The sequence below is a fragment of the Acipenser ruthenus genome, chromosome 32, assembly GCF_902713425.1.
Source record: "Acipenser ruthenus chromosome 32, fAciRut3.2 maternal haplotype, whole genome shotgun sequence".
NCBI lineage: Eukaryota > Metazoa > Chordata > Actinopteri > Acipenseriformes > Acipenseridae > Acipenser > Acipenser ruthenus.
The window spans coordinates 537,501-560,000 of record NC_081220.1 but is presented as its reverse complement, the minus strand read 5'-3'; the positions used below and the strand labels follow the sequence as shown (position 1 = coordinate 560,000).

The window sequence follows — 22,500 nt, the reverse complement described above, 5'->3', positions numbered from 1 at the left end:
GCCGGAAGGTGGTCAGGGACTGGGCAGTCCTGACATCTGTAGGAAGGTCATTCCACCACTGCGGAGCAAGGGTGGAGAAGGAGCGGGCTCTGGAGGCAGGGGAGCATAGCGGAGGTAGAGCCAGTCTTCTAGTGCAGGCGGAGCGGAGAGGTCGAGTGGGGGTGTAGGGAGAGATGAGGGTCTGGAGGTAGCTGGGTGCAGTCTGGTCATGGCATCTGTAGGCTAGTACAAGAGTCTTGAACTGGATGCGAGCGGTGATCGGGAGCCAGTGGAGCGAGCGGAGTAGTGGAGTAGCGTGGGCGAAGCGAGGCAGAGAGAACACCAGGTGGGCAGCAGAGTTCTGGATGAGCTGGAGCGGACGGGTGGCGGACGCAGGGAGACCAGCCAGGAGGGAGTTGCAGTAGTCTAGGCGGGAGAGTACCATGGCCTGGACCAGGAGCTGGGTAGCATAGTTGGTGAGGAAGGGTCGGATTCTTCGGATGTTGCTCAGGAAGAATCGGCAAGTGCGTGCCTGAGTGGAGATGTGCTGGGAATAAGAGAGGCAGGGGTCCAGGGTGACTCCAAGGTTCTTAGCGGAGGAAGAGGGAGAGAGTGTGGTAGATTCCAGAGGAACAGAGATAGAGAGATCAGAGGAGGGGGAGGAGGAGGGAAAGAAAAGGAGGACAGATTTAGAGAGGTTGAGTTTGAGGTGATGCGAGTGCATCCAGGAGAAAATAGCAGACAGACAGGTAGAGATACAGGAGGAGATGGTGGAGTCAGAGGTGGGGAAGGAGAGGAAAATCTGAGCATCATCAGCATAGAAATGGTATGAGAAACTATAGGATGCGATGAGGGGGCCCAGGGAGCGGGTGTAGAGAGAGAACAGGAGAGGACCCAAGACTGACCCTTGGGGGACTCCAGTTAAGAGAGGGCGAGGTGTGGAGGTTGCTCCACGCCAGGTTACCTGGTAAGTGCGGTTGGAGAGGTAGGAGGAGAACCAGGCCAGAGCAGTGCCAGAGATCCCCAGGTCAACAAGAGATGGTAGTAGAATTGAGTGATCAACAGTGTCAAAGGAAGCAGCGATGTCGAGGAGAATTAGAACAGAGGAGAGAGAGGCAGCTCGGGCACACTTAAGTGAGTTGGTGATCAGAAACACGGCCTCTTCCAATTAAAAAATAATCTTTTATTTTATTGCAGATAAAAAGAATTGGAATGTTAGCAGCAGATTAATACACAGCAGGAAACGTTCAGCACCAGAAGCACACTAAAGTGCGCGGTGCAATAAATACCTGTGAAAAATGATTGATTTAACATTGCAATCATTAGAAATAAATACAAATATAAACAACGACCGCTCTGAAAACAACACACAACACAAAACACAGCAGTGCGCGCAGGCAGGGGATGTGGGAGAGCTGCATGCATCATTTTCTGCTGCAGATCAATCTGTAACCCCATTCAACATCATCTCCTGCTTTACCAGACAAGGAGCAGACAAAAGCCTCACAAGACTTGACTAGCTCCTTGCTTACAGTATATCACTCTGTTACCCCAGTCTGCTCGTTGACTGACAATGTCCTGTATGGTTGACAATGAAGTCAGAATGGTTTCTTCCTCTTTCAATGCGATGCATTGGTTGTATCAGCCTGTGAAAGCATGCATTCCACACAGAGCTTCACACTGATAGTGCCAAGTCCTTGCACATACAGCAGCTTCCACAGCTAAACATCTGGGTGTGTTCCTGTCAATGCTACACTTTATAGCATGAAAACAAAACTGGTTAATTAACCATTCTACATTTATTTAAAAACAGGGACCAAAACTTCAAACAACAGACGTGTTTCGACTCAAAAGAGCCGTCCTCAGTGTTTAAAAGAAACAAAGCAAACCCAGCCCTTAATATCGTTATTACCAATTAGTGACCATGATTAAACACAGGTTTGTTAAGCAGACAATTCATTATCACAGACATACACTTCACCAAGTAAAGTTTTCAATCAGATATCCCAACATCAATGATTCGCAAATAAGTTACAATTTGTAACCCAAACAAACCTTAATAGTTATTAATCAATTGATGAAGATGATTAGATACAGGTATTGTTAAACAGCCAGCTCATTACCACAAACATACACTTAATGAAGTGAAATTTACAATGAATTATCTAACCATCAACGATCTGCAAATTGAAACAAGAAACAAACCCCACCCTTAATATAGTTCTTTAAATTGCACAATGGTGAATTAACAATGTGTTTGTGTGCGTACTCCATGTTTTCACACTATCAACACTTTTCTGAGCATCAACGCACCAAATACAAATGAATGAAATGCTTGAACTTTCAGCGTGAGGTTTAAATTTTGTAGCATTACTGATACACTTTATAGAAATATCTATTTTTTATATTTATTTCACTGTATTTATTTATTTTATAGATTCAATTAGAAATATATTAAATTGCTTTGAAGACATGTAAAGAAATAAAAAAAAAATCTTGTATATTAATATTGAAATACGTTAATATGTGTTTTAAAACATAGATTGCTTTAAAATGCAATAGAAATATGTTGGATTGTAATATGCTATGTATGTATGTATGTATGTATGCATGTATATATTTATTTATTTCCTTTAAGAGGAGTAAAGTGTCTGATTTAGCTTATTTTCAGTTTGTATTTAAGTATCAGAAAATTAACAATGTTCACATTTATCTTTTCCTTACTGTAGATAAATCAAGAATTATATTTTCATTTTCATTTGAAACTAAATTATGAAATATAAATCCAATGACAGCCCTTCAGCCTCTACAATGTATTAGAATACATGAATAATCAAGATATTTATCAGATTGATCTTGTCTTTTATTTTGAGCCCTTGTTATTGAGCTCAGTGTGTTTGTGTGCAGTTGAGCTCCTCCACAGGCCGTGTCACGTTTCATTGCCTTCACCCTCAGCACCTGCAGTAGGTCCCAGCTGCAGCAGTGCAGTCGCTGTGCAGTCCAGCTGAGGGAGGTTTTTGTATGGGTGTGTAGCACTGTGTGAACACATTTCTACTGCTGGGGTAGTGTAAACTCTGACAGTAGTAATCTCCTGCATCTTCAGCCTGGACTCCACTGATAGTCAGAGTGAAGTCAGTCCCAGATCCACTGCCACTGAAACGAGTTGGGATCCCAGACTCAAGGGTACTTGCCAAGTAGATCAGGAGTTTGGGTTCTCCTCCAGGTTTCTGTTGGTACCAGGCTAGGTGGTCATTATTATACACTGCACTGCTGACTTTACAGCTCAGAGCGACTGTGTCTCCTGGGAGAACAGATTTCACTGCTGGAGTCTGAGTCACAGTATACTGTCCACTGGATTCTGAAAATAATAAATAATAATATAGAAAATTAGAATAAATTAGTGAATTAAATAATGAAAATGCATTACATTTCAGCACGTTTTCATTTCTTCTTTTTAATTTCCCTGTTTTACTTTGTATTAAGAATTGTCCCAGAAACAGATATTTCTTTAAACATGTTTTTCTAAATGATTCTTACCCTGAGTGCAGATGACAAGTGCCCAGATGAAGATGCTGATAAAAGTCATTGTTGTTGTGGATTCTGTTGCCATGAAGGGCAGCTCTCAATCATGAAGTGTTAAACTCACAGGGCTATAAACACTCCCAGAGCACTGAAGCATGTGCTGCCAATGCAAAGTGTCTTTTCTATGCAAATTGTCTTCCTTGGCACAGCAGCCACTTCTACCCAAGCAGTGCTCTTAAGATTAAACTCATTTTCAGCTGATGCAGTTTCCTTGCCATTCAGGAAAAAAAACAACTAAAAAAAGTTTTATCTTGCAAGCCAAATGGAAAAAAACATAGCTTATAGTTTTCTTTGTGTTGAGTTTGTACAAACACAGCTATTTCTCTCTCTTCTCCCTTCTCTCAAACAATTCATCTTAGCCACAGCTGTGATTAAGTAGCTTTGTTACACAGTATAAATAATTATTAATTGTAAAATATTAAAATCAGAGCTGTAGGTTAACAGATCCATCATAAACTTTGTGAAATCAAATACATTGAAGAAGCAAACATTTTGATTTTGCACCCCAGGTTAAGAACCACTGCTCTGGATTAAAGAGCATCATATTATTACTTTCTCTCTCCCTCTTGTGGTCACACAGTGCAGTGCAGTCTGTGCTGCTAAAGAATACCATAAGATGCTGAGCTGTCTCAACTTACTGTGAATATTTAAAAAAGTAAAGAACATGAAAAAATCCTCTAAAAGATGTATTGAATTCTGTGTTTTAATTGGCTGAATCAGCCCTGTTTTTCTTTTATCTAGATTAAAGTTAGAAAATGCTTCCAATACCTGCAGCAGAAAGAATGCGTGCATATCATGCAAGGATGTGAGAAGAGAAAAGAGTAGGGATGAAACAGAGGAACAGAGAGCAGCAGAAAGCATGCAAGTTGAGTGTAGGGAGGAAGAAAAGGGAAACAGAAAAGAGCAAAGAAACAATGAGAAAGTATAGGAGAAATCTTTCAAAATAACATGAACCAGAACCACAACTTAATGAGAATCATTTGACAAACTCACCGTCAAAAGTTCTCTTTTCAGCTCAGTCACTAGGGAAGGCAGTAAGTGGAGTAAACCGGGCACTTCCAAAGAGCCCCAGGAAGAAAAGTGTCGTGGGAAAGAAACTGGCAACTCAATTTGGTTTGGCTCTGGTAGATAAGCACGCTTCCACACAAAGAGCTGAAGTTAGTGAAACAGAATGTCAGGTTTGTGCATTCTATGAGATTGATTGTGTGTCCCGTCAGCTGCCTGGATGAAAAGACTGCATCACTATCAGAAGAGAGGAGGCACAAAAAAAAGAATGCACAAAAAAGTGCTCCTGATGACGGTTCATGAAGCTCACCGCCTCTTCAAGAATGAATATCCTGATGGAAAAATCAGAACATCAAAAAAAGTCTGCAGCATTGCGCCCTGTGCACGTTCAACCTGTCTGTCTGTCGTTACCATGACAACACAGAGATGCTACTAGATGGTTTGAAAAAGGTTTGCCAAAATATCCCCAATGGAAATCTCCTGGTCATTGGGTCACTTTGCAACTGTCAGATGAAATGCTGCCTTGGCCAGTGTGACACATGCCAAGACCTTGCTAGTTCTATCAATCAGGTAATACAAGGCAATGATAATGAAGATACAATTGTACACTACTACCAATAGATGGCTAACAATAAAAAGGAAGTGCTTGAGTCAACATTACACAATGCCAAGGAGGAGCTCAAACCCAGCGGACCATTCTGCAGAGCCACAGTTTTATTACCAAGGTGCAACTTCACCAAATCAAGACACTGAAGATGAATTGAAATGAATGTGAAGCTATACTTCAGGAAGATTTCTCAGAACACTTCCCTATAAAGCAGCAAGCTGAAATAATGTGAGCTCCCTGGATCACAGAAGGAGTGCCTCTGTTTCCAGCAGTTCTCACAGCTCAGTCTGTTAGTACTTCTTATGTTGTGCTCCATGATGAATGGCAACATGACACATTTGCAGTTGTTTGCTACAATCGGGCTATTCTTGATGAAGCCTCAACTTCAGTCAACATCTCTAACTTGCACATCTTTTCTGATGGTGATGCGAGCCAATTTAAAAACAGATTCATCTTGTCCACCCTTACCATGCTGAGCAATGTACACTGTAGTCTGCATCGAGCTGACTGGAGGTTTTTTGCCACAGCACACGGCAAAGGGCCAGTTGCTGGAGTTGCAGGTAAAGTAAAGCATGCAGTTTGGAGGCGCACTCTGCAAAAGCATGCTGTTATCAACACAGCAGAAGAATTTGCTAAGGTGGCAAAAGAAGCATGTCCAAATGTGAGCATCATTTATATTACAAAGCATGTGGTAAAGAAGGCACAAGATGAATGGACAAACAGGTAGGAACAGAACTGTCCAAAGAAATCCCCAAACACGCACAGCATTCACTATGCTAGAACGCTTAGCAACACTGAACTTGAGCTCAGCACAGTAGGGCCATTTGTGGAAGGAATCCAGCCTGACTGGAAAGTGGTCAGTGTGTTTGGCATTGTGGATCAAGCAACAGCTATGACAAAGTATCCATTCAAAAGCATTGAACTGGCAGTAAATGAGTACTGCATTGTTATGTATGAAGGCAAGTGTCCCCCTGGCATAGCTGAAAAAACCATACCGGCCCTGCCAGAGGAGCTCCTCAGTGTTTTGCATCCATGCAAAGTGGGCTGGAAGTGGCCGACACAAAAGCATGTAACGTGGTGAATTGCTTCATCTGTTCTCAAAAGGATTGATGCCCCAGTACCTGTGAATCCCCGGGGAGTATATGCCTTTCAAGAAAACATTACAAACGCTGCAGACACTTCACTGTGTGAGCGCTTCAGCTTGCGCTGTGTTCACATCCATGCATTTTTCACAGTGGTTACGTCAGTTACTGGACCTGGTTATGTCAGGCACGTCATGTTTGGGGTTCTAGTAGAGGGTAGAATAGGAGTGGTGTCAATTGTTTCCTTACATTTGAGGACCAGACACTGTTCATTATTTTGTGCAGTTCAACATGTATAATTGCCTATTTCAATTGTCTTATTACTGTGTTATTACATTATGGACAGCAGTGGTGCTCTGGCTCCCTCTTGTGGTCAGTGTGAATGATGGCTGTGTGTGCAGTTTGGCAGGGCACTGATGCCTGTTTTCAGGCTATACAAACACAGAGAGGGATTCAATCAAACACTAAGTTCACAGTTTAATAGAAGAGTGGATTAGTTCTATTTGTATATGTGTTCTAAGCGCTGCACTTCTGTTTCAATAAGTGTCACAGACAGTTCTATGAGATCTGAGCTGTGAACACAGGTGGGACTTGATAGGGTTGGGTGACTCACAGTACAGTTAGATTATCCTTCCTGTAGTTTTATGTTTAGCCTCTCAGTGCTTTCCTGCTCTCTAGGCGGGGCATTAGAAATCTGCCTGTTCAGAATGAACTGGCCCATAAGTGTTGAGACATGTGTGCCAGGGAGCTGCTGCACACATAAGGAGTGAAGGAGACCAGGTGGGTAACAAGGATGACACAGGAGGCAAGACAATGAAGAATAAACTGCCTTCAATAACACTGATGTGCTGCTCCTTAATAAAAATAAGAATTCACTCTCAAATATATGAATTCCTCATTTATTTATTTTTATTTCAATTTAGATACATTATTTATTTATTATAATAAGTTATAATCTGAGGTATATCAATATAGCATTAACATTTTTTTTCAGGAATTAAGAATAACGTGTAAAATTATCTTTCAAAAGAAGACATGGTTTGTTCATTGTAATTAACAGTAATTTGTGTCTTGATTTTCATCTTAACAATTTGTTATAATTCGATGTTATTCATTTATGTATTAATATTAGTTTTGAAAATCCATTAAAACACATCAAATTGACACAATGAAAAATATCCAGATGGACTCCACAGAGTCAGACAGTGTAACTACACATCACTGCAATACTGGGCTTTGCTGTTTGCTGGTCTTCTTTTTTAATATGTTGTCCAGTGGATCATAAATAAATCAATCTCAATATGCATACAGTTCAATTTTTTTAAAAAAAATAAACATCATTCTGTTTGTATATAGAATGTGTTGCTGATGAAGTGGAATCATTAAAAGAGTAAAATGAAAAAAGTAAATAATACAATTTGAAGTTAAATATGCAATTTATATATATATATATATTAAAAGAGAAGTAAAATGTTTGGTTTACTTTATTTTCAGCTTGTATTTAATTATCAGGAAATGAACAATGTTCACCTGCAGTCCTGCTGAGGGAGGTTTTTGTACGGGTGTGTATCACTGTGTGAACACAACACTACTGCTGGGCATGTGTACACTCTGACAGTAGTAATCTCCTTCATCTTCAGCCTGGACTCCACTGATGGTCAGAGTGAAGTCAGTCCCAGATCCACTGCCACTGAAACGAGTTGGGATCCCAGACTGAAGGGTACTTGCAGCATAGATCAGGAGTTTGGGAGCTTCTCCAGGTTTCTGTTGGTACCAGGCTATGTAGTTGCTGTACACTGCACTGCTGACTTTACAGCTCAGAGCGACTGTGTCTCCTGGGAGAACAGATTTCACTGCTGGAGTCTGAGTCACAGTATACTGTCCACTGGATTCTGAAAATAATAAATAATTATATAGAAAATTAGAATAAATTAGTGAATTAAATGATAAAAACAGATTACATTAAGAATTTTTCATTTGATTCTATTCAGTTTGCCTGTTTTACTTTTAATATTTATATATTAAGAATTGTCCCACAAATAGATTTTTTTTAAAAGTGTTTTTTCTAAATGATTCTTACCCTGAGTGCAGATGACAAGTGCCCAGATGAAGATGCTGATAAAAGTAATTGTTGTTTTGGATTCTGTTGCCATGAAGGGCAGCTCTCAATCATGAAGTGTTAAACTCACAGGGCTATAAACACTCCCAGAGCACTGAAGCATGTGCTGCCAATGCAAATTGTCTTCCTTGGCACAGCAGCCACTTGTAGCCCAGCAGTGGTGTAAACACAGGCTTGGTGCTGTGTGTTCTGACAGAGCAAGATTAGCAGTTTAGCATGAACACTCCCAGGACAGCAGGACTAGACAAAGAACAGCTTTAATAGGAGCATATGAGGAGAGCCAATCAGCCGAGCCCTTATTCCACTCAACACAGCTGGAATGGAGTCAAGTGTGGAGTGTGTGTTTAAAGCAGTACTTGCACTGTGTGTTCAGACAGAGCAAGATTAGTAACTGCCCTGGCATTAACACTCCCAGGACAGTGGGACTATACAATAGAGCTCAGCTATTAAGAGTAGCATTGGAACCTGATTAGCACAGTCCTTAATGAACTCATTAAAGTGTAATGCAGCAGTACTGCTTATTAAACAGCAGCACCGTCATGATTGAAGTGCAGTGAAGTTCTCACTGGCTTCAGTAACACTAGAAGACACTAAGCCTGTAGTAGAGATTGCCAGTCCTTGTTTGGTTCTGTGTTGAGTGGCTCTTGCGATGCTGTAGGTAGTTCATCCACAATGTGAAACACTCCATCAGAAAGCCTTCAGGAACAGTAGAAGACACTGTGTCTGGAGTCCAAACTGTTCCTTCTAGTGTTACTGAAGAGCTCTCACTGGCACTCAGGGCAGCACTATGTTTTAGTGTCTGGAACATTACCTTTATCATTGCTCTCAGCAAGCAAGGCAAGAGTTAGCATCATGTCCGACACGACTGTGCAGCAGATGTATTTATTATGTATTAATTTATTTTCTTAGCAGATTCCCTTATCCAAATTGTTACAGAATATCACAATACCGTTAAGTGCAATTTCTAAATGATTAAGTGCCATACAAAGGGCAAAATAAAATGCAGTAGAGATGCATTTCAAAGCAGTTGAACAATAAGACAAATTTAGGATACAGTGATTACAGTAGCATGTAAGAGCAAATTCAAACAAGAATTGAGTTATTCAACACGTGCTGCTGTGGGTGACACTGCCACTATCAATCTACAAGAACAAGGCAGAGAAGGCCAGATAGAAATTTACATTGTGCTGTGTAACCATCGCCGACTCCGGGAAGGAGGACAGACACACTGTGGAAAACGTGAAAAGGCTCGAGAAAGGGCTCCCGAGTGGCGCATCCAGTAAAAGCCCTCGCATAGAGTGCAGGATGGCCCAATAGTCTGGAGTCCAGGCTATTAATTTGCTGACCGAGGACTGGAGCTGCCAAGGGGGCTGCGCACAATTGGCCGAGCGCTGCCTGGCGGGAGGGAGGGTTAGGTCGGCCAGGGTGTCCTCGGCTCACCGCGCACCAGTGACCCCCTGTGGTCTGGCCGGGCACCTGCTGGCTTGCCTGTAAGCTACCCAGCGCTGCGTTGTCCTCCGATGCTGTAGCTCTGGGTGGCTGCACGGTGAGTCTTATGTTCTTATGTCTGCAGTGTGTAAAGAAGCGGGCTGCTAATGGCACACGCTTCAGAGGACAGCGTGAGTTCATCTTCACCACTCCCAAGTCAACGCAGGAGCGGTGAGCTGAGCCTAAAAATAATTGGACACTATTAAATTGGGGAGAAAAACAACAACAACAAACTAATTGGTGACTACTAAATATATATATATATAAAAAAAGAAAAGACTCGAGAATGACGTATATGAGAGATACAACATCACTGGGTTTTTGTTTTTTTATTATTGTACTGGTACGCAAAATATTATACCGTTTGCAATCTGGGAATTTATTTCAGTTGTTTTTATATTTCATTTACTTATGAAATGAACTATAAAAAGTAATTAAATAAATTACCAGACCGCCCCTCCCCCAACACACAAAAACACACACACACAACACATACACGCATTCAGGCACGCAGGCATATGCACATACCAACACATGCACAAACGCACACACACACACACACAAACACACATACGCACGCACGCACGCACACACACACTCACTGACACACACACACACTCACTGACACACACGCACACACACACTGACACACACACACACGCACAGTCAGACACACACACACACAAAGACAGACACACACACACAGACAGACACACACAAACACTCACACACACAGACACACATGCACACACACACTCACGCAAGCATGCACACACACAGACAGACACACTGACACACACACACACTCAAACACACACACACACAGACAGACACACACACAGGCAGACAGACAGACAGACAGACAGACACACACACAGACACACACACACACACACACAAAAAACACACCACACGCACACACACACAAGCACAAACCACATGCACACACACACACTCACTGACACACACACACATGCACACACGTGGACACACACACAGACACCACACACATACACACACAGACAGACACACACACACTCACGCACACGCACACACACTCACTGACACACACACACATACTCACTGACACACACAGACAGACACGCACACACACAGACACACACACGCATACACACAAACACACACAGACAGACACACACACTCACACACACACAGAGAGACAGACAGACAGACACACACACAGAAAAAAACAACCACACACAGAAAAAAACACACACACACACGCACGCACACACACACACATACACACACTGACACACACACCACTCTCACATGGACACATGCACACACTGACACACACACTGACACAAACACACACACATACAAACACAAAAACACACACACACACACATAGACAGACACAAAAACACACACACACACACAGACAGACAGACACACACACACGCACACAAACACACACAGACACACACACACACACACACACACACACATGCACACACACGCCCACGCACTCGCACACACATGCACGCACACACACACAAACACACATACGCACGCACACACGCACACACAGACTCTCTGACACACACACACTCAATGACACACACGCACACACACACTGACACACACACAGACAGACACACACACTCACTGACACACACGCACACATGCACACGCACACACACACAAACACAAACCTACGCATGCACACACACACACACAGTCACACACACACACATACACGCACACACACACACACACACACACAGACACCACACACACACACACACACACATGCATTTAAAACAGCTCTGGTGCTGCTGGATTTACTTTGTTTCAAGTGTAAACCTAAAGGAGTTTCATGTTAAGTTGAGGATCTAAGAGGCAGTAATTTTATTCCTCTCTCTCCCTCTTGTGGTCACAGAGTGTAGTGCAGTTGTGCTGCTGGGCTGTGGAATTACTCTCTCTCCCTCTTGTGGTCACAGAGTGTAGTGCAGTCTGTGCTGCTGGGCTGTGGAATTACTCTCTCCCTCTTGTGGTCACAGAGTGTAGTGCAGTCTGTGCTGCTGGGCTGTGGAATTGCAACAGAAATCCCTTCCCATGCTGGTGGAATGACATGCTGTAACCTCTATGCTGACACACACTGATGTGAGTCTGCAGGAATAACTGGGGTGTGGGACAGACAGCTTACAGCAACTCTCAGAGAGGAGAGCAAGGGGAGAATCATTGTGTTTAAAATGCTGGCCTGCTAAAGGGACATTTTAACATTCTTTAATATTCACTGGCAGGGGTGGAAGTTGCAGATGTTGAGATATTAGAGTCAGTGTTTCCCAGCATGCATCACAGTGAGCAGCTCCTTCCTTCAGACACAGACCACACTGTAGTGATTAGATGACTGGGTGTGAGGAGCCTTGTGTTAACAATGGGAGAACTGGGCTGACTGGGGATGTAACTGCTGCCTATTTCAATTGTCTTATTACTATACTGTTATTACATTAATGACAGCAGTGGTGCTCTGGCTCCCTCTTGTGGTCAGTATTAATATCTGCACTGTGTCTATCAGAGGTCACATTAATGAGTGCACTTTATTCACTTGAACACAGAGCAGCTCCTGTGTTAGCTGTCACTGAATCTCTTTATTCCGTGATTTGCTGTATTGAGCTGGAGGCTCAGAGAGTGTTTCCTCTTTCCTATCAGCTGTGTGTTTTGTGTTTAAACCTCAGAGCACTCTGGATATTTACTGACACCCTCCTCCCCTTTCACAACTTGCTTTTTGCTCTTTCTTTTTGCATTAGGACTCTATAGAGTCCTTTTATGTAAATGTAACACCCGCTAGGCAGGGCTTACACAGAATTTAAATACATAATCACATTTGGAGTCGATCTACACCAGATTAGTGTGTAAGACACTGGACAAGTAAAACAGTTACAGGTTATTTTATTCTGAAAGCAAATCAAGGATGGGATCAGAAACACGGCCTCTTCCAATTAAAAAATAATCTTTTATTTTATTGCAGATAAAAAGAAATGGAATGTTAGCAGCAGATTAATACACAGCAGGAAACGTTCAGCACCAGAAGCACACTAAAGTGCGCGGTGCAATAAATACCTGTGAAAAATGATTGATTTAACATTGCAATCATTAGAAATAAATACAAATATAAACAACGACCGCTCTGAAAACAACACACAACACAAAACACAGCAGTGCGCGCAGGCAGGGGATGTCGGAGAGCTGCATGCATCATTTTCTGGTGCAGATCAATCTGTAACCCCATTCAACATCAGCTCCTGCTTTACCAGACAAGGAGCAGACAAAAGCCTCACAAGACTTGACTCGCTCCTTGCTTACAGTATATCACTCTGTTACCCGAGTCTGCTCGTTGACTGACAATGTCCTGTATGGTTGACAATGAAGTCAGAATGGTTTCTTCCTCTTTCAATGCAATGCATTGGTTGTATCAGCCTGTGAAAGCATGCATTCCACACAGAGCTTCACACTGATAGTGCCAAGTCCTTGCACATACAGCAGCTTCCACAGCTAAACATTTGGGGGTGTCCCTGTCAATGCTACACTTTATAGCAGGAAAAGAAAACTGGTTAATTCACCATTGTGATATTTCAAACATTATACATTTATTTAAAAACAGAGACCAACACTTCAAACAACAGGCGTGTTTCGACTCAAAAGAGCCGTCCTCACTGTTTAAAAGAAACAAAGCAAACCCAGCCCTTAATATCGTTATTACCAATTAGTGAACATGATTAAACACAGGTTTGTTAAGCAGACAATTCATTATCACAGACATACACTTCATCAAGTAAAGTTTTCAATCAGATATCCCAACATCAATGATTGGCAAATAAGTTACAATTTGTAACCCAAACAAACCTTAATAGTTATTAATCAATTGATGAAGATGATTAGATACAGGTATTGTTAAACAGCCAGCTCATTACCACAAACATACACTTAATGAAGTGAAATTTACAATGAATTATCTAACCATCAACGATCTGCAAATTGAAACAAGAAACAAACCCCACCCTTAATATAGTTCTTTAAATTGCACAATGGTGAATTAACAATGTGTTTGTGTGCGTACTCCATGTTTTCACACTATCAACACTTTTCTGAGCATCAACACACCAAATACAAATGAATGAAATGCTTGAACTTTCAGCGCGAGGTTTAAATTTTGTAGCATTACTGATACACTTTATATAAATAGATTTTTATTCATATTTATTTCACTATATTTATTTATTTTATCGTTTCAATTAGAAAAATATTAAATTGCTTTGAAGATATGTAAATAAATAGAACAATTATTGTATATTAATATTGAAATATGTTAATATGTGTTTAAAACCATAGATTGCTTTAAAACTTGTAACACAATAGAAATATGTTTGATTGTAATATGCTATGTATGTATGTATGTATGCATGTATATTTTTATTTATTTCCTTTAAGAGGAGTAAAGTTTCTCATTTAGTTTATTTTCAGTTTGTATTTAAGTAACAGAAGATTAACAATGTTCACCTTTATCTTTTCCTTACTGTAGATAAATCAAGAAATATATTTTCATTTTCATTTGAAACTAAATTAATAAATATAAATCCAATGACAGCCCTTCAGCCTCTGCAATGTATTGGAATACATGAATAATCAAGATATTTACCAGATTGATCTTGTCTTTTATTTTGAGCCCTTGTTATTGAGCTCAGTGTGTTTGTGTGCAGTTGAGCTCCTCCACAGGCCGTGTCCCATTTCATTGCCTTCACCCTCAGCACCTGCAGTAGGTCCCAGCTGCAGCAGTGCAGTCGCTGTGCAGTCCAGCTGAGGGAGGTTTTTGTACGGGTGTGTATCACTGTGTGAACACAGCTCTACTGCTGAGGTAGTGGTAACTCTGACAGTAATAATCTCCTGCATCTTCAGCCTGGACTCCACTGATGGTCAGAGTGAAGTCAGTCCCAGATCCACTGCCACTGAAACGAGTTGGGATCCCAGACTGAAGGGTAGTTGCCCTATAGATCAGGAGTTTGGGAGCTTCTCCAGGTTTCTGTTGGTACCAGGCTAGGTAGTGGTAATTACTAGCAGTGGCCACTGCGGTGCTGGTTTTACAGCTCAGAGTGACTGTGTCTCCTGGGAGAACAGATTTCACTGCTGGAGTCTGAGTCACAGTAACTTGTCCACTGGATTCTGAAAATAATAAATAATAATATAGAAAATTATAATACACAAGTGAATTGAATTATAAAAACACATTTTAATTGTCAAGCCTTTATCGGTTTTTCCTGTTTAATTTCCAAACTTATACTGTATATTAAGAAAGGTCCCACAAATATATTTTAAAAAAAGTGTTTTTCTAAATGATTCTTACCCTGAGTGCAGATGACAAGTGCCCAGATGAAGATGCTGATAAAAGTCATTGTTGTTGTGGATTCTGTTGCCATGAAGGGCAGCTCTCAATCATGAAGTGTTAAACTCACAGGGCTATAAACACTCCCAGAGCACTGAAGCATGTGCTGCCAATGCAAAGTGTCTTTTCTATGCAAATTGTCTTCCTTGGCACAGCAGCCACTTGTAGCCCAGCAGTGGTGTAAACACAGGCTTGGTGCTGTGTGTTCTGACAGAGCAAGATTAGCAGTTTAGCATGAACACTCCCAGGACAGAAGGACTAGACAAAGAACAGCTTTAATAGGAGCATATGAGGAGAGCCAATCAGCCGAGACCTTATTCCACTCAACACAGCTGGAATGGAGTCAAGTGTGGAGTGTGTGTTTAAAGCAGTACTTGCACTGTGTGTTCAGACAGAGCAAGATTAGTAACTGCCCTGGCATTAACACTCCCAGGACAGTGGGACTATACAATAGAGCCCAGCTATTAAGAGTAGCATTGGAACCTGATTAGCACAGTCCGTAATGCACTCATTAAAGTGTAATGCAGCAGTACTGCTTATTAAACAGCAGCACTGTCATGATTGAAGTGCAGTGAAGTTCTCACTGGCTTCAGTAACACTAGGAGACACTCAGGGGCTCATTCACTAAACGCTGGTAAATGACCAGAATGATATAAATGTTCTTAAGCTTTAACCTTAGGGTGATCTCTAAAATAAGATTGGATGGGTTGGCAGTTAACTCATTTGTGAATGGTCCCTGCTCTGCTCACAGCATCACCAGTGCGCTGCCCTATTTACTGAATGTTGTGACAGTACATACCGCCTGCTTTACAAACACGGTATTTGAACACACGCCGAGGACCCAAACATTTTAGCACCCTTCAGTGAATAATGGCTTGAATATCAAATCCCTCCCTCGTGGTATTTCTGGTGTAATGTGCATACATTTACCATCCATTAACATCATGAATTATATTGCAATGACCCGCATGTGGTACTTTTCCTTCGCATTGTTCACCACGGGTTAGGCTGCTCTTCACTGCTTGGTGAATGCAGCAGGTGTACACAGTAGCACACGGTACAGAGCCTCAATGCGTGTTAACACAGTACCGCTGTGTGATAAATGAGGTCCTTACACTTTGATGCTGGTAGTTCCTCTCTGTTGTGGGCAGTGTTAGGAACTGCAGTCTGTGATGTTTAAGACATTTTCAGCTGCGTTCAAAAACTAAAGGAATAATATGCCACCTAATACATCCTTCAAGCCCCTCAAGTGAAATATGCATCAATGGGAAAGTTATTTTATTTGTATTTAATGTGTTTATTTGATATTATAAGATGCAGCAATATTTATATCAGTATGTCAGTAAAGCTTTTAATAACTGCTGGGGATTAAATCAAAGAGAGAATAATTCACTGCTACTATATTATGGACAACAGGCTCCCTCTTGTGGTCAATGTTGATAATTACTGCATGTTTTGTTTGTTTGAGTTGCGTTTTAATACCAATTCTTAAGGAATTAATGAAATAATAAGTCCTATTTGTTTCTGACTCCCCTTGAAGCCCCTAGACTGCTGTGTGGTGTTTAACACTTGTGTAATTCTTCAGTAAAGTCACTGTCTCAGCTGATACACAGCACTGTCTCCAGCCCCTCGTCCCTCTGGCTCTTTAATGAGTTCAGAGTGAGGGGGAGATCAGTGACGTGCCCAGCCTAGGCTCTGGGAAAAGCTCGGAGCTTCAGCCCCTTTTCTGTTGGTCTGCTGGAGGTTCTGATACAGAAATCCCTGGAATAGAAACATAAAATCCGGGAAATCGGGAGTCAGGATATCCTGAAAATGATGATTATTTTTTTTTTTTTTTTAAAAGAAGCGCGGCTTTGACCTCGACGTGATTTGAAAATGCAGCCTTCTGATCTGGAGTCAGACGTGCTACCGTTGCGCCACGAAGTCCTGGCATAGTGCGTGCTTGTTATGCAATGCTAGAGTGTACAGCAAGCATGCCAAACACATGGTAATGCCGACGCTGATACTAGGAAAACACTCGGTATCACCAGGGTCATGGGAAACAGCCGACTCAATACGTGTTCGTAGCCAGCAGGGCTATGAAGTTGTCGGAAGTGTGTTTGATTCTCAGCTTTAAAAGTAAAGAAAACATAAACCAATGCGATTTGCTTTTATAATGTTCATTATTTGAAACGTGGGCATAAACACAGCTGTACTGGCTGGGAATCGTCTCGGGTCAATTACTTGGAAAGCAGCTATGCTGACCAATATATCACCAACGGGGGAAAGCTGGCAGTACTGAGTGACACAGAAGACGGATTCTCTCAGCGCGTCTCCTCTGAATGCGCACTGGCACAAAGGGGCTTTTCTCATCTAATGACGTGACAGAATGCAATAATGTATTGGGTTAATTTACCAACAAAAGAAACATAAATACATGTGTATGTATTTATTTGTGAATAAACTATCTTGCTTCTACGATGGGACTGGAGACCTTACATCCACAGTCTAATGATCGGCCAACCCCAGAGAGACTTTGTCTTGACCAGGGATTAATATAATCTAAAACACGATCACGAAAAGGCGTTGTCTTTTTAAGAATTAAACCTGCCAGACCGAACTCATGCTAACATTCAATCAATCAATTAATTAATCATATATATTTTCTATAGCGCCCCATATGCGCTTCACAAAATCTATTTAAAAACAAGAACATATCTAATTGTAAGCCTGGTCGAACAATGGAAGTCTTCAGTGTTATTTTAAACAAAGAGCGCTTTCCACGATTTAACATGCATTTAGACAGAATATTAAGCATGTTTATTTATTTCTAATACTGGACCCTGTCTTAATACTGTATTACATTCTGAATATGAATATAGCTGAATTATTAATTGCAGATAATACTTAGAATACCCGATACATATTTAGCATTAAAAGCAATACATGTGATTTATTTAAACAGTCGTTCATTATTTTCTGTATCAGCCGCCACACAAAGCTGAGCGCAGTGCGGTATACTGTAATGATGCTCCAGTCAGTCTGCCCGGACTGCACCTGAACCATGTTAAAAACACGAAGCCCCTAATAAGCTAATTTGTAAAAGTTAGTAAAGAGTTGCGCTAATATAACAAAGCTAAATTTGAACTCCTAGCTGGAGCAACGAGAGAGGGCGAGAGGGCGGGGCAGAGAAGGAGGGGGAGACGCTGCTAGGCAACCGGCTCGTGAACATTCCACTCAGCTGAGCAGAGACCGTTAGGATTTAAAAATGCGAACTTTCCGAGCGGCGTTAGGCGCTTCGTTAAATTAACACACTGTTGCTGGCATTTTAATTTTGAAGATAACCGTATTTTAAATACTCAAATAGCACTGTATTTAAAAAATACTTTACTTCAGTTCCAGAACGTTTTCCAACAAATAAAAGGAAGTGTGTATTTATAATAAGTATATTTGTTATGATATTAACACTAAACAAATGTGCTACAGTTTGGTGTATAATTTATTTGTTTATTAAATGTTGTAGTATTTCTTTTTTAATATTGTATTGTTTTCACAAAATAACATCCTTACATTATCAGTTCATCTGCTAGAGTAATCAAATCACTCATATTACTCTTCAGTAATTCATACATAGACACGCTGTGGTAACTTCAAGAAGTTAAAATGTAAGGCTGGATTCAAGTTTAACCAAAGAAATAAGTAAATACATTAATAACGACATGAAACAAAAATACGTTTTGGTAGCTCATACGTAGGCCTATTTAAATTACAAAATGCGACCTGTTTTAGAAATTGATTTATATACTACCTGCCATTTAAATCTAAATTATATTTAAAACTGTTTGAGGGGCAGACTAGCATAGATGATTTCTAAAATCCATTAATATGTTAAACTATAACACCACATTAGCACTCCGAGATAGAAATTGATCATTTGTAAAGAATTAGCTGTGAGATTTTTTAGATAAATAATCAGAATTATGGATGCATGGATTTTTGATTAAAATATACCCACATGTATTTTTGTTTCATGTTGTAATTTTTTCATTAATTTCATTTTAACCTCTTGCTGGTGCCACGGCTTGTCTCTGTATCAATTCACTGATATTTGAGGTTTTGTTTAGTACACACTAGCAGGTGATCTGATAATCTTATTGATGTTATTTTGTGAAAACAATAACACGTTAATACTGTGCTACAAAAAATGACTCGCCGTGTTGTAACTTGTGCGGGTGATGTCATGGGTTGTCATGGCAGCGCTGATCATCACGGGAGGGGTTATCAGTGGTTGTCGGAGAAACGCTGGAGTTCCGCTGGCTTCCGAGGATCCAACCCGAATATCTAAATCAATACAGTGACAACAAAGGAATGTGACATATAAACCTAATGACTACATTAATGAAGCAGTAATACACGACAGGGTGTGTGTGTTATCATGAGGTAATATCACCACGCCTTGGGTGCGTTGGGAGGCACTAGACGAAGTCGAGTTCTTCAACCGCCCAGGAAGTGGTGATATATCTCATGATAACACACAGACCCTGGAGTGTATTATTGCTATTATTAAATGGGTCTAGGAGAGTGTTGTTGTTGGTAAATAAAGAAGACTTTAAACTTTATTTTAATAACTTTTATTTATGTCACCTTCCACTGAGAGAAGTAGTTCCACAGTAACTAAAAATGGTTAGATTAACCATTAAATATTTGATTTTAAACTGTTTTGTAGAATATTTTCTTTTTCGGGGCTTCGCTAATAGTTTCTTGTTCATTCTTTGTAGATATTGAACTGGATCATTGTTTCAACGTGTATGTCTGGGTTTTGTCCAGTAGATGGCGCTGCTGCTGCTGTTGTGATGTTTTGTTTAGCAGAATGCAGTTCACTTACCGTGTTACAAACGGGACGGCGCTGCACAGAGCGGTACAAACTGTGCAATTAAAATCTCCGGTAGTACTACAGACGGGCTGCCGATAGTCATCTCTGATTAACCCAACATGAATATAAATACAAACTCAGTCCGTTTCAAAGACCACTCAGAGTGACGGCGCCGGAGAGTCTGTGAGCAGGTTTAATAATATGAATGTGCTTGATCGAGTCTTGCATCAAACTCAGCATCCTCTGTATAATATAAACACATTACACAATGGGTTGCCAGCGGGTGAAGTGAATTCAGTTCCAATAATACCGAGCTCTCTTTCTCTCTATATAGATATATATCTAGTTCTCCTGTTTTACCAAAACAGCTCAAAGAATGGAACTTCTGGTTCAGACTGGTGCGCGGATCTAAAGATTCCCCACATCGGATGTACCGGTTTGTTATGGAACATGTTTCGTAAAATGAGTTTATCCAGTAACAGACTATGTAAACCACAGTCAAAACAAACATGGAGAACATATTGCCAAGTAGTGGTTTGTTTAACTAGTTCCTCAGTAAAATAAGACTCATGTGTACACACAGTATTTAGAACTGAAAAGCTAAACTAATCCCTTACTTGGAGCTCTCACCAGGGACCACTTCCAGTAAAAGACATATAAACCGCAGTGAACAAAATAAAAACTTGCATTCATAACAGAAAAAAAAACAGCCCATATAAATCTACACACTTCCTGTGATGCTAGAACATGATGAATTTTAATGGTAATTTCACCCTAAAAACTTTGCATACTGAAGGCAGCAGATCAAAAGCAAGAAGGAATATAAAAATAGGGTTACAGCTCCATGGAGGAGGAGGAAAGTCTTTGCCCCGGGTTCACACAGTGAATTAGTGAAGGGTCCTTGAGTAACACACCATATTGAGAATGGCCTGATCAGGAAACAAGCAAAGCATTCAATGCAGTAAGAGGAGAGAATCCCATTAACATGGCCATTCTGACACACACCAATCTATAATCTGTGTAGAATTAGTCAAGCACCCAGCAAAAAAAAAAAAAAACCCACACAATCCAAACAGTCTTTACAAGCAAGATTTTTATTTATCAACACACACTTTGGGGCATTTTCCAAAAATATACAACTCCAGCTACAAAGACAACCACTGAACACACACCCATTGCAGCTCCCAGATGGGACCACACATTGAATTGGCCTGCAAGAGAAGAAAGAAATAGTTAGTGGAATATAAAGAGATAGTTATATATTTTACTTGAACTGCAATTGTGTTCACATCATGCATATTACCGCTTCTAGGCATAAAGTGAAGGGATCCATCTCTCTTCAGCTCAATTGGGCCAGAAGACACAAATGCCTTTACTGCACCACCATCCATCCCTTCAGCACTGCAACCTACAGGAGGAATTAGGAGGAGTCCATCAAAACAAATGGACAAAAATGCATGCAAAATGTCCCCCCCTCCCCCCAACAGACAGAGCTCTTACCAAGCCTCTGTTTCCCTGGAATGCACCGTCTGCTACAGAGGCTGTCTGATGGCCGGTTTGAGTCACATATCACAACACTGCAGTGGAAGTAGATCTGAAAGACAGCACACCTTGTCAAACAAAACAAGCTTGAATAGATCAGGCAGGACCATCATCCAATGAGGATTACTGAATTGAAAAACAAATATATTGCATCATAGTAAGTGTTTCTTGCAAATGTGCAGTTATATGTTTTCATTCCAACTCACTAAAGATTTGAGCACAGCGACTACTTGCTGCTTGCAAAGCAATCCAAACCATGCATTGTGGTACAAGACCCCCATCCCAACACTCCACTTTACCTGTCCTTTCAGTGCATCCCGGCCGCTTGTGAAAGAAAACATTTTCACTTCAAACCTCTTCAGATGGGATGGGAACAGAACTCTTGCATTGCTGGAGACTGGGTGAAAGATGGTCAAGTACTCATCTGCAGAGTTCTCACAGCTAGGAAGAGAAAGTAGGTCAGGAGCACAACAGCCACAACTCCAATTCCTAGGTTTTGTAGCAGCAATATCATATTCCAGCATCTTACCTGTCCACAACAACATCCCACTTTGGAGAGCTATTCCTGTCAGCAGAATAGGTTGCCCAGCAGTTCTCCAAAAACAATTCAGCCTGTGGATCCCTGACTGAAATGTTGATTCAGTAGTTAGTACAAATATTTATTGTAGAGAATGCGGAGTATGCGATTTTACAGAAAAGTATGCTGTATATACACATTCATTTGGCATCAAACCTAACTTGGTTTGAGGGTTTGCTGCCTGGCCGACTGGACGAGGCTGAGACCCCCATTGATAAAACATAAAAATTGTTATTAAGAAAGGTGGAGATGGGGAGGTG

The 22,500-nt window shown here is 41.0% G+C and overlaps 1 long non-coding RNA gene and 1 gene segment (V, D, J or C); both read right to left on the bottom strand.

The window, feature by feature from the left end:
* Window positions 1-14,714: 14,714 nt before the first annotated feature.
* LOC131703241 (Ig kappa chain V region 120-like) lies at window positions 14,715-15,308 on the bottom strand. The segment is given in 2 exon segments: window positions 14,715-15,049; window positions 15,231-15,308. Coding segments are annotated over 2 exon segments (408 nt in total).
* Window positions 15,309-21,245: 5,937 nt separating this feature from the next.
* Window positions 21,246-22,500, bottom strand: part of LOC117415445 (uncharacterized) — a 1,256-nt gene continuing 1 nt past the window's right edge. Inside the window, exons 1-5 of the long non-coding RNA XR_009309738.1 lie at window positions 22,193-22,500; window positions 21,963-22,104; window positions 21,622-21,715; window positions 21,425-21,529; window positions 21,246-21,332 (exon numbers count right to left, since the gene is read on the bottom strand). The exon at window positions 22,193-22,500 is cut by the window's right edge and continues 1 nt beyond it. This is a non-coding gene — a long non-coding RNA (uncharacterized LOC117415445). The remainder of the gene's footprint in view (window positions 21,333-21,424; window positions 21,530-21,621; window positions 21,716-21,962; window positions 22,105-22,192) is intronic.